This window comes from Haematobia irritans, chromosome 1, assembly GCF_050003625.1.
Source record: "Haematobia irritans isolate KBUSLIRL chromosome 1, ASM5000362v1, whole genome shotgun sequence".
Lineage (NCBI taxonomy): Eukaryota > Metazoa > Arthropoda > Insecta > Diptera > Muscidae > Haematobia > Haematobia irritans.
Window position 1 is genome coordinate 245,692,898 of NC_134397.1, and position 12,908 is coordinate 245,705,805.

A 12,908-nucleotide genomic window follows, 5' to 3' on the forward strand; every position below is an offset into this window, starting at 1 on the left:
TATAAGTTTTATGGAGACTGAGTTTTTGTATTTTCTAGGAATTTTGTGCACATTTTTTCTAGAGGTCTTTTTTTTGATTTCTTCTATACGCCAAGACCCTAGTTATATCTATTTTGTGGCTATGATATTGGTCTCTCCGATGCTGATGTAGCAGCCAAAAATTGCTTCAGCATATTTTTAAGACCTCTTTTTTTGTCAGAAAAAAAAAACAAAGGTCTGCTGCTAACGATTTATGTGGAGTTGTCAGTTATGTTGGTGCATTTTCTGCCTATTCCTGGATGTGTTTATGGAATTCCAGCTAATTTCCATCAGCATCATAAAACACAAAATTCCCATGTATAAAATCTTAGAGAAACGTGCTTGAAACATATAACGTATATGAAGTTTTCATTCTTCTGGAGGGGGTGCTAGTGCGTTTTGCTTTAGACTCTTTGGTTTATTTTCAGGAAAATGTGCATTATTACCGAAAATATGTGTGTATCAAGTGCATTAAGTAAAAAAGTTATTGTTAAGGCAGTTGTGATAAAATAGATTATATAGAGTTTAAAATTTAGTACACTTACATATAAAGTATTTTGAAAGGAGGCAAGTTAGATTCATAAATAGAGGTCAGAATAGGAGTGATTTAGGTCTTAGTTTTCTAAGACTTTTTTTGTTTGTAAATCTTAAAGTAGAGTATATAATATCTCTCAATCAGTATATAATATTTCTCCTACCTCTCTCCTTCTCCAAAGCATGGAAGCTTATTTTGCAGCCCGTGAAGTAAAGTTTTTGTCCGGAGAGTTTAAAAAGAATAAACCCACTTTTCTTTAATATTTTTGTAGGCTCAGTAATTGTGAATCATTAATTGATTTAACACTTTTTTCAATTAAGCATAGGAAAAATTTAGGAAACTTTTTAGGACTTTTTTTAATGGTTTTTTGGCAATTTTTGATTATTAAAATTTATTAAAAAAATATTAAATATTATTAAAAAAAAAACATATAATTGTTAGATACCACTATACAGATGGATTAATATTCCACCAAATTTTGGGATATTTTGTAATTCTTTCGTTGGTAAAAAAAATAATTCCAAGATTTTATAATTAATAGGATTCCCTATTACCTATAAATACATTATGAGACACTCTTATTCTGACCTTTATAGATTTTAAGACGCATTATACATATATAATTAAATACAGATTAGATAAAGTAAATATGAAATATTTTTAAGATAGCGCAAAACAATTTTCTTATACAATTTTATTTTAAATAGCTGGTGAACAAGACAAACAACAGACACATTGATGTGAGTGTAAATAAACGGGTGTGTTTACACAGGTTTATAAAGAATTTTTTTAAAGAAGTGGAAGTGGGTGAAAAAATACAAACCCCCCAAAAACAAGGGGGAAAATAAAAGAGAAACCAATCAAACAAAGAGAATTTAAAAAAATGAAAATTGAGAAAAATAAACTCAGTAATAAAATAAATTTTAATTTAATTAAGAAATCTAAATGATCACATAATTAAAAAAAATAACAAGCTTCAATCTTTATTTGAGAGAGACTTAAAAACGGAAATCTCAACTTGAATGAAACAATTTTTTCCAAAGATTTATAACATTCCTGGTAAATTGCTAGCGCCTTATACCCTTAACCTTCACAAAATTAAAGGCATAAAAGAAATACTCAATGCCACCAGTGAGCAGTTCCAAATATCAATATCACCATTTAACTTAAATTTGAACTGAACTTCTTTGGAGAACTGTCAAAACACCCAAAACCAGGGGCCAAGTTGGCATACAGCCAGACAATCTTAAATCCTTAAACAATGCTTAACAGTTTCTTATAAGCGATTTTAGGTAAAGTCCAGTCCAGTTCACCCATATCAATTACTTAAACTCCATGCATGACAGCAATTTTGTGGTATCTGTTTTTTTCCTCGTTTGGTTGCTTCTCTCTTGGTCCAAAGTTGAGACCTGCGATTGGGACAATACATATTGGAGGTATTTATACCAAATGATATGTCTTATTGTTGTCGATTTATTTGCAGGATTTTTCACCTGACACACTCAAATGGCTCAACAAGAAAAAAACTTTAAAATAAGCCCCACAAAGGTAGATGACAATACAAAACGAAGGTTTCCTTTCTACAACCAAAAAAAATCAAGCCAATCAATTTTATTTTTGCTTGTAATACTGTATTGTTTAAGAAAAACAAAAACTACCACAAGGAATCTCTTGAATTCAAACAATGACACAAACGACAACATTTTAACCACCACACAAACCAACATATGTTCTTACGCCCTCAATCCGTAAGCTTATCTTTGAGGATTGTTGATACAATAAAAGATATACAAAAGCAAACAATGATAAAGCCCTTTTCGGTTGTTAGCGAATCCCAAAGAAGACGGCTATAATGCAGAGCGAAAAGGGAGAAGAGGTGTCTTAACACAAAAGTGAAATAAATTGCTGAAGAAAAATTAATAAACAATTTACTTTGGTGATTTTATATTAGAAAAAGACTAAAGACTTAGGCATCAACCTTATCATTAGAAAATCTTTCAGGCTTTGAATCAGAATAATGTGGATTTTATTGTGATTATTAGTGAACGAAAAGTAGAGGACATTCAGAGATTTGTATTAATCTTTAATAGAGAATTTATAGTTTGACATCTAAGGAAATAAGATGCTGTAGAAAAATTCTCAACCTTCTTTTGGAGTTTGATACGAGGAGACGAACCAAAGACTTAAGAAACAAACTTGTAATTAGAAATTATTTCAGGATTGCTGATGAATAATGCAGATTTGTTTGTGACTATTGGAAAATGGAGGACATTTAGAGACATATGATAACCTTTTGTGATGAAATTATATTTTGGCTGAAGAAAATTTAATGAACAGTTTACTTTAGGAATTTTGTATTTGAAGAAAAAGAAAAGACTTAAGAAACAAACTTTTCTTTTAAAAACTATTTCAAACTCGGAAAATTAAGATTTTATTTTGTAGATATTAGAGAGCGAAAAGTTGAGGGTTCTTTATACTATTTTATGAATTTGTACTATAGTAGAAAAAAAAACCAACAAAGGACTTAAGAAACAAACATGTTGTAATTTTCATTACAAGAAAACCAGAAGATTTTTTTTGCAAAAAAATCAAAGAATAAGGCCGATGTTGTTGCGAGAATAAAGACTCGAGGGTATTCAGAGACATTTAATACTATTTAATAGTAAAGCTATACTTGTCCTATAAATATACAAATTGTTGAAAACCTAACTGGTATTAGGTAGAGAAGAAACAACAAAAGACTTAAGAAACAAACTTTTCGCTATTGCTAAGGAAGAATGCCGCTATTGCTGTGAGTATTAGAGAACTGAGAGTAGATATCATTCTCAAACAAAACAAACGACTTAAGAAACAAACTTCCCATTATTGTGAGTATTAGAGAACTGAGAGAAGAGAGCATTCTCAAAAAAACAAAAAAACTTAAGAAACAAACTTTTCGCTATTGCTAGATGACCTTCAGAGACCTTAAATACCTTTTAATTTGACCTCCTGTTGACAAGAAGTTTAATAATTAACAGCTCGGTTTATCCAATAAGGAAAAACTAAACAAAACCCATATTCGAAAACCTTAAAAAAGTGAAAGACATTTTTATAAAAATTAGCTTAAAAAGTACATTCCTACGTTACTCTATAGAATTGAAAAATTCTTTCTTCTCCCTTCCGAAAAAAAAACTAAATTCCTTTAATTTATCATGAATGATTAAGGAAAAACCCCCCTCTAACATATAGCTCCAAAATACAAAAATCTCTTGGCCAAGGAAGCTAAACATTCTCTACTTTTTGTTTATTGTCTTCTGTTGTTTTTTTTGTATTCCCTGGCTACAAGTGTATATAGTAGAAATAGAATATTTTAAACCGGCCGGCGTAGCAGGTGTTATACATCGTTAACAACTGCAAGCACTTCCGCGCATATTTCACCAGCTCAACGGGTACACCGGTATAACAGACAAACGTATGGACGGACGGATGTACGGATATACATGCATATGTATGATTATGCTTGTTGTGGAGCTACGTACATACATATAGCACATACACCACAAAAAAAAAAACATGTGATATGTCTCGTTGATTTTTATTTTGCAGTTTTTTTGCTGACTTTCTCAGACCACAAACTAAACACACATACCAAAGTTGGTGCCTAATAAAAGTTACTGCCATTAAAAATACACAAGAAAATGAAAAATTGTGGCAAATAAACTATGTTTATTTTTTTGCATTCATTCACAACCATAAAGAATTTTCATTTCATTTTAGGGACTAGTTATATGGAAAGTACTAACGAGGGTTATATTAATGGTGCGGTAAGTATAAGAAGAGGTTTACTTATATGAATTAATGGGAAGCCAAGTGGAGGGAATTTCAGAAGAGATTGGGGATTTTGTCAAAAACAAATTATTCACGCTCTCTTTTAAATTTTAAGGAATTTTTTAATAATAATCAATTAAGAAATATAAGAAGGAGAATAAGAAATAAAAGTATCCCACTATTGAAAAGTCAATTTTCGACTTTTCTAATTTTGAAAAAAAAAAAAATCGAAAAGTCAAACAATCGATTCATAATTTTTTAAAATATTGACTTTTTGATTCTCATTAAAATTCCGACGTTTTGTTTAAAATTTTTTTAAAATATCGACTTTTTGATTTTCATTAAAATCCAAACATTTCGATTTTGCGGTTATGGAAACCTCGATTTTTGTTATTGAAAACTTTTAAAAAGTTGGCAGTATAAAAAGATCTCTTTCCAATTCCGAGTAGACTTTTTAATTTTGTAATTAATAGGTCACTAAATACTATTCGATTAGTGCCATTGATGGGGGAATATGAAAAAACTGGACTTTGACTCTTGGAAAAGTCGTCTTTTCCAGTTTGCGGGTATGGAAAAGTAACCACTGTTACCAAAGTAGGTAGAATTCTACCAATAATGGTAGATTTTTTACTGTTTGGTAGAATTCCTGGTGTTTTGGTCGATTTTGCACGATAGGGGTAAAATTTTGACAAAAATTTCTATAGAAATAAAATTTTGACAACATTTTCTATATGTTAGAAATAAAATTTGGACAAAATTTTCTATAGAAATAAAATTTTGACAAAAATTTTTTATAGAAGTAAAATTGTGACAAGATTTTCTATAGGAGTGGAATCTTGACAAAATTTTCTATAGAAGTAAAATTTTGACAAAATTTTCTATAGAAGTAAAATTTTGATAATATTCTCTATAGAAATAAAATTTGGACAAAATTTTCTATAGAAATAAAATTTTGAAAAAAAAAGATCAATAGAAATAAAATTTTGAAAAAAATTTCTATAGAAATAAAATTTTGAAAAAAATTCTATAAAAGTAACATTTTGATAAAATTTTCTATAGAAATAACATTTTTACAAAATTTTCTAGAGAAGTAAAATTTTGAGAAAATTTTCTATAGAAATAATATTTTGACAAAATTCTCTACAGAAATAAAATTTTGACAACATTTTCTATAAATAAATAAAATTTGGACAAAATTTTGTATGGAAATAAATTTTTGACAAAATTTTCTACAAAAAAAAAATTTTGACAAAATTTTCTATAGAAATAAAACTTTGACTAAATTTTCTATAGAAATAAACTTTTGACAAAATTTTCTATAGAAATAAAATTTTGACAATATTTTCTATATAAATAAAATTTTGACAATATTTTCTATATAACTAAAATTTTGACAAAATTTTCTATAGAAATAAAATTTTGACAAAATTTTCTATAGAAATAAAATTTTGACAAAATTTTCTATAGAAACAAAATTTTGACAATATTTTCTATAGAAATATCATTTTTACAAAATTTTCTAGAGAAGTAAAATTTTGAGAAAATTTTCTATAAAAGTAAAATTTAGAGAAAATTTTCTATAGAAATAAAACTTTGACAAAATTCTCTATAGAAATAAAATTTTGATAAAATTTTCTATAGAAATAAAATTTTGACAAAATTTTCTATAGAAATTAAATTTTGAAAACGTTTTCTATAGAAATAAAATTGTGACAAAATTTTCCATAGAAATAAAATTTGGACAAAATTTTCTGTAGAAAAAAATTTTGACAAAATTATCTATAGAAATAAAATTTTGACAAAATTTTCTATAGAAATAAAATTTGGACAACATTTTCTATAAAAGTAAGATTTTGACAAAATTCTCTTAGAAATAAAATTTTGACAAAATTTTCTATAAAATAAAATTTTGACAAAAATTTCTATAGAAGTAAGATTTTGAAAAAAAAATTCTATAGAAGTAAGATTTTGAAAAAAAATTCTATAAAAGTAAGACTTTAACAAAATTTTCTATAGAAATAAAATTTGACAAACTTTTCTATAGAAATAAAATTTTGACAAAATTTTCTTTAGAAATAAAATTTTGACAAAATTTTCTATAGAAATAAAATTTGGAGAAAGTTTTGTATGGAAATAAAATTTTGACACAATTTTCTATACAAGTAAAATTTTGACACAATTTTCTATACAAGTAAAATTTTTTTAAAATTTTCTATAGAAATAAAATTTTGACAAAATTTTCTATAGAAATAAAATTTGGACAAAATTTTCTATAGTATTAAAATTTTGACAAAATTTTCTATAGAAATAAAATTTTGACGAAATTCTCTATAGAAATAAAATTTTGACAAAATTCTCTATAGAAATAAAATTTTGACAAAATTGTCTATAGAAATAAAATTTTGGCAAAATTTTCTATAGAAATAAAATTTTGACAAAATTTTCTATAGAAATAAAATTTTGACAAAATTTTCTATAGAAATAAAATTTTGACAAAATTTTCTATAGAAATAAAATTTTGAAAAAAATTCTATAAAAGTAACATTTTGATAAAATTTTCTATAGAAATAACATTTTTACAAAATTTTCTAGAGAAGTAAAATTTTGAGAAAATTTTCTATAGAAATAATATTTTGACAAAATTCTCTACAGAAATAAAATTTTGACAACATTTTCTATAAATAAATAAAATTTGGACAAAATTTTGTATGGAAATAAATTTTTGACAAAATTTTCTACAAAAAAAAAATTTTGACAAAATTTTCTATAGAAATAAAACTTTGACTAAATTTTCTATAGAAATAAACTTTTGACAAAATTTTCTATAGAAATAAAATTTTGACAATATTTTCTATATAAATAAAATTTTGACAATATTTTCTATATAACTAAAATTTTGACAAAATTTTCTATAGAAATAAAATTTTGACAAAATTTTCTATAGAAATAAAATTTTGACAAAATTTTCTATAGAAACAAAATTTTGACAATATTTTCTATAGAAATATCATTTTTACAAAATTTTCTAGAGAAGTAAAATTTTGAGAAAATTTTCTATAAAAGTAAAATTTAGAGAAAATTTTCTATAGAAATAAAACTTTGACAAAATTCTCTATAGAAATAAAATTTTTATAAAATTTTCTATAGAAATAAAATTTTGACAAAATTTTCTATAGAAATTAAATTTTGAAAACGTTTTCTATAGAAATAAAATTGTGACAAAATTTTCCATAGAAATAAAATTTGGACAAAATTTTCTATAGAAAAAAATTTTGACAAAATTATCTATAGAAATAAAATTTTGACAAAATTTTCTATAGAAATAAAATTTGGACAACATTTTCTATAAAAGTAAGATTTTGACAAAATTCTCTTAGAAATAAAATTTTGACAAAATTTTCTATAAAATAAAATTTTGACAAAAATTTCTATAGAAGTAAGATTTTGAAAAAAAAATTCTATAGAAGTAAGATTTTGAAAAAAAATTCTATAAAAGTAAGACTTTAACAAAATTTTCTATAGAAATAAAATTTGACAAACTTTTCTATAGAAATAAAATTTTGACAAAATTTTCTTTAGAAATAAAATTTTGACAAAATTTTCTATAGAAATAAAATTTGGAGAAAGTTTTGTATGGAAATAAAATTTTGACACAATTTTCTATACAAGTAAAATTTTGACACAATTTTCTATACAAGTAAAATTTTTTTAAAATTTTCTATAGAAATAAAATTTTGACAAAATTTTCTATAGAAATAAAATTTGGACAAAATTTTCTATAGTATTAAAATTTTGACAAAATTTTCTATAGAAATAAAATTTTGACGAAATTCTCTATAGAAATAAAATTTTGACAAAATTCTCTATAGAAATAAAATTTTGACAAAATTGTCTATAGAAATAAAATTTTGGCAAAATTTTCTATAGAAATAAAATTTTGACAAAATTTTCTATAGAAATAAAATTTTGACAAAATTTTCTATAGAAATAAAATTTTGACAAAATTTTCTATAGAAATAAAATTTTGACAAAATTTTCTATAGAAATAAAATTTTGACAAAATTTTCTATAGAAATAAAATTTTGACAAAATTTTCTATAGAAATAAAATTTTGGCAAAATTTTCTATAGAAATAAAATTTTGACAAAATTTTCTATAGAAATAAAATTTTGACGAAATTCTCTATAGAAATAAAATTTTGACAAAATTCTCTATAGAAATAAAATTTTGACAAAATTCTCTATAGAAAAAACATTTTGACAAAATTTTCTACATAAATAAAATTTTTTGGTTTAGTAGTTTTTTTTGGTAAATTGTCTCCAAATATTGATAGATTATTTTTGGCTCGAGTGGCAATCGTAAAAGTAACGCCAATTTTTTGAAATTTTATAAAACACGGATGGACGGACGGCCATAGGACCTACCGTATGCGGTAGCTCACTTCTCCCTGGTTGAACTGTCACAATTATAATGTACCTTACAACATGCATATATGCCCAACTCTAATTAACATGTAATTAAACAATGCAATCATCGCAAAATGAAGTTCCTTCTGTTGCTTGCCAACGACGATGACAAACTACTCCGGTAAAGGTAGTAATTAAAGAACTCATTCACTTGATAAGACAAGCAGATATTGCACATTATTGCGTCTAAGGGTCGCTCGGTCCATGCTCAAGACAAAGTCCATGAGTAACGGAATGCAAAATAACAACAACAACAACAGCAACAAATGTTGCACATTCACCATTGTCACTGATGTTACTGCGTGAGCGCGCGAGAGTTCACACGCCAAGGCAAAGCAAACGTGTATTCACTTTTGTGTATTTTGGCTTAAACAATGGTTTTTTGTATACACCACCACCACTTAGTGAGTACTAAGCCAAATTGTGGCCATAAGCAAATGCCAAAGTATGTGAATCTGTGTACATGCTCAAGTGGCTAAAAGCTAGGGCTTGATTTTTTTTTTTGGTATTTGCAACACAAAATGCAAGTACACTTGAATTTGGAACAAGAGAAAATTGATTGGAAAGGGAATGTCAAAGGCGAGATGAAGAAGGGAAATGAGAAAAATTTGCTTTACATGAGAAAAAATGGCCATGTTGTGGCCCATAAAGGAAGCTATGAAAGAATGACTTACTGAGTAAGTGAGTGACTAACTTAGATGTATGAATGAGAAGAGAATCAAGTACACTGAACCCAGACAACACCAAAAATCCCACGAAAAGTCAGGTTCGAAGGAATGAATAGATGGATGAGTGAACAAAAGGACGGACAGACAGAGGGCCAAAATGCAAAACACTTGAAACCCTTGTAGGCAAATCTAAATTTTAGAAAGTCTTCAAGAACAATAACAAAAACGTTATAAAAATCTTTTCAAAACTTAAAAAAAATATCATAAAGTAAAAAAAATAAATAAATACACATAGAAAGTCACTTAAAGAAATTTTAACTTAAAATTAAATTTTGAAAAAAATCTTAAATTAAATCTTAAAAAAAAAATCTTAAAATTTAAAAAAAAAATCGAAAAAAATAAATGTATATGTGAATGTGTGTATTTAGTGACAGAGTTTAAACCACCCACACCATTACAATTGCGTGTGTGTGTGTGTCTTGCTTACCAGCACTTGTCCTGGGTTTTGTACGCGCCGGCTTTACATCTAAGCCACTGGCTCCTCCTCCACCACCACCACTAGAGCTTGAACTGTTGACATTACCCAAAAGGCCACCGGCCATGCCATGACTACTGCCACCCACACCTCCCATACCACCGCCACCAGATGAACCCAAACTCGATGATCCACCCATGCCCGACGAGCCACCTCCATGATGATGCATATGACCATGCCCATGACTATGATGATGATGATGACGGGCTGCTGCCGCAGCAGCCATCGATGAACTTTGGAACATACCCGCTGCAGCAGCAGCGGCCACCTGTTGCTGATGATGATGGGCCGCATATGAGGCATAGCTGCCATCATAACTATTTGCAGCTGAATTTCCAGCTCCACCAGCACCATTACTCAGACCCATGGAACTACTTAAATTGCCATAGCTGGTTTGGGCCGACCCATCGAATATACTACCGGCTGCATTACCCAGACCATTAAGGAGAGCATTATGTGAGGCACTCCCACTTGAATGGGAATGATGGGATGAAGAGGTGGTATTGTGATTGCTATTACTACTGCTGGTGTTGTTGTTGTTGTTGCTGGAGTTGGTATTACTGGTGGCAGAGTTGACATTGTTATTATTGCTGTGCGATGAGGCCGATGACCTTGAGGAGGATGTTGTTGAATTATGCGTTTGATTGTGATTTGCCGAATTGTTATTGCTATTTGCTGTACTATTATTGTTGTTGTTGTTGCTATTATTGTTATTATTGTTGGTGGTATTTGTAGTACCTTCACGCTGTTTGGGGGCTGAGGATTGACCGCCACCACCTCCTGCACCACCACCATTATGTAGTGATGATGTACTGCCATTCTGTATGGTGGGTTTTATATCCAGCGCACAACTGGTATCCGGCAGGGAACTGCTACCCGTCGCTTGGGCTTGATGCATGAAGGCATTGACCACAGCCTACAAAAGACGAAGAAGAAATATTGTTAAACGGTAAGGAAAAAAATTACAAAAATATATATTTATTTTAAAAAAATCCTCCAATGAATGAAAATATATATTAAACCCATACCCGGTATTATCGACAAAAAAGTGGAAGCGATTAATTTTTTTTAAATGAAAAATCTATGTTTTTTCGAGCTTGATATCTTTATTTTTTAATTTATTTTTCATCAATAAAAAGAAAAAAAAAGAAAAATAGAAACATAGAAAAAAAAATAGCTCGAAAAATGTAGATTTCTCATTTGAAAAATAAAAATAGAAAAACACACTTCTAAATAGGTACAACGTGCATTTGAAGTACAAAATATTGTGTCCAATTTTTTTTTTAAATCTCGAAGAGAAGTTCACCAATGTGGTATCACAATGGACTGAATAGTCTAAGTGAGCCTGATACATGGGGCTGCCAATTAACATAACCTAAAATCTCGAATTATGTTTTCGTTGATTTTTTTGTGATAATAAAATTTGATTTTCCTTTTATAATTACTTCTTTATATGAAAACCGGTTGAACGGGTAATATCGGTTATATGTTTATATGTTTTTAAACATATAACCGATATTACCCTTTCATACCGACATCCACCGGTCGGTATGTTTTTTTACACCGAGAAAAACAAACTTTCAAAAAATCCAGTTTTTTATCACTCTATGTAATATATCTAACATTAAATATTTTTTGTCGGTAACACAGTGTTAATATGTCTGATGATAAGTGCACCCAGGTCATAGCGATAGGATAGCTATGACCTGGGTGCAATTATTATCAGACTTATTAACACTGTGTTACCGACCAACTTTGAATATTAACATCGATAGGAGAAAGATTTTATCGACAATTTTCATTTTCATGGGGTAGTTCATGTAATATCACACTCTCTCTCTATCTTTCTCTTTCGTTACCACTTACCTGATATTCGGATGGACCTGTTTGTACTGAATCGGGTGTTGAATCCTTTGGCGGTGTGGGAGGAAATGGAAATGAATGCTGACCCGTCGTTGTGGTTTGATGTGTTTGTCCCACCTGGCCCAACTTATGATCCACCTGAGGCTCTTGGGGGCAGGCAAACGGGCTACCCCAAGGACTGGCGGGTGCAAATGATTTATGTTCGCTGGTAAGCCATGAGCTAAGAGGCGTATGAAAGTGAGGCCGACACATTTGTGGTGATGTATGTGAGGAAGGCATACGGGATGCTGAAATAAATAAAAAAAAATAAAACAAAATAAATAAAAAAATCCATCATTGAATTTTTTACAAAAAATACCAAAAAAATTTAAGTTAAGACAAAAATAAGGGGTTTAAATTATGAGGCCAGCATTAAATCAATTACTTTAAAGAATTTTTATTTTAATCTTTTAGGCCAACATACAAAATTCCTTTAGCTTTATTCCACTGACTGATATATATATTTTTTATTTTTATTTTTTCAATACAGATGTTTGAACATAAGTTTTGTATGTAGCTTTTACAAGTTTATATTTGTGGCTTGGTTGTTTTTTTTTTGTGGTCTTACAAAATTTTGAGACCAGAAGCGATAACGATTTATAATAAATGATCTTTTCATAAATCCAGCAAAAACAAAAAAAAAAAAAACAAACCAAAATGTTGCAAAACACCCTTGCCCAAGAACAATGACTGTGATGACGAGGCTACTAACACCATAATCCAGAGCTCCCTAGTTTTCCTAACACATGGTATGCCTCTAGAATATAAAATAAAAGGAGAACGCGCTTGAGTGTTTTAATTTATAGCTACCCGGCAATCATACAATAACTACAGCCAGCCGGCAAAAAAACCAAGTAAACGCATTTTTCTAGAGGATATGGAGAAACCAGCAGAGCAGCGGGAGTAGTTGTTGCACCATAGAGTGGCTATTTGACTTTTGGCAAGTGGTTTGGCTTTGACTTACTTACATAGGCCTG

General features: G+C 28.6%; 1 protein-coding gene across 2 annotated transcripts in view; it reads right to left on the reverse strand.

Moving 5' to 3' along the window:
• The window catches only part of grn (GATA binding protein grain), a 123,745-nt gene that overhangs the window by 56,158 nt on the left and 54,679 nt on the right, over nt 1–12,908 (reverse strand). Inside the window, exons 3-4 of one of the 2 annotated variants that reach the window (XM_075313420.1) lie at nt 11,896–12,179; nt 10,768–10,945 (exon numbers count right to left, since the gene is read on the reverse strand). In XM_075313420.1, the coding sequence (XP_075169535.1) occupies nt 10,768–10,945; nt 11,896–12,179 (462 nt within the window). Of the gene's footprint in view, nt 1–9,981; nt 10,946–11,895; nt 12,180–12,908 lie in introns of both variants that reach the window. The other variant, XM_075313364.1, reaches the window with a different exon arrangement.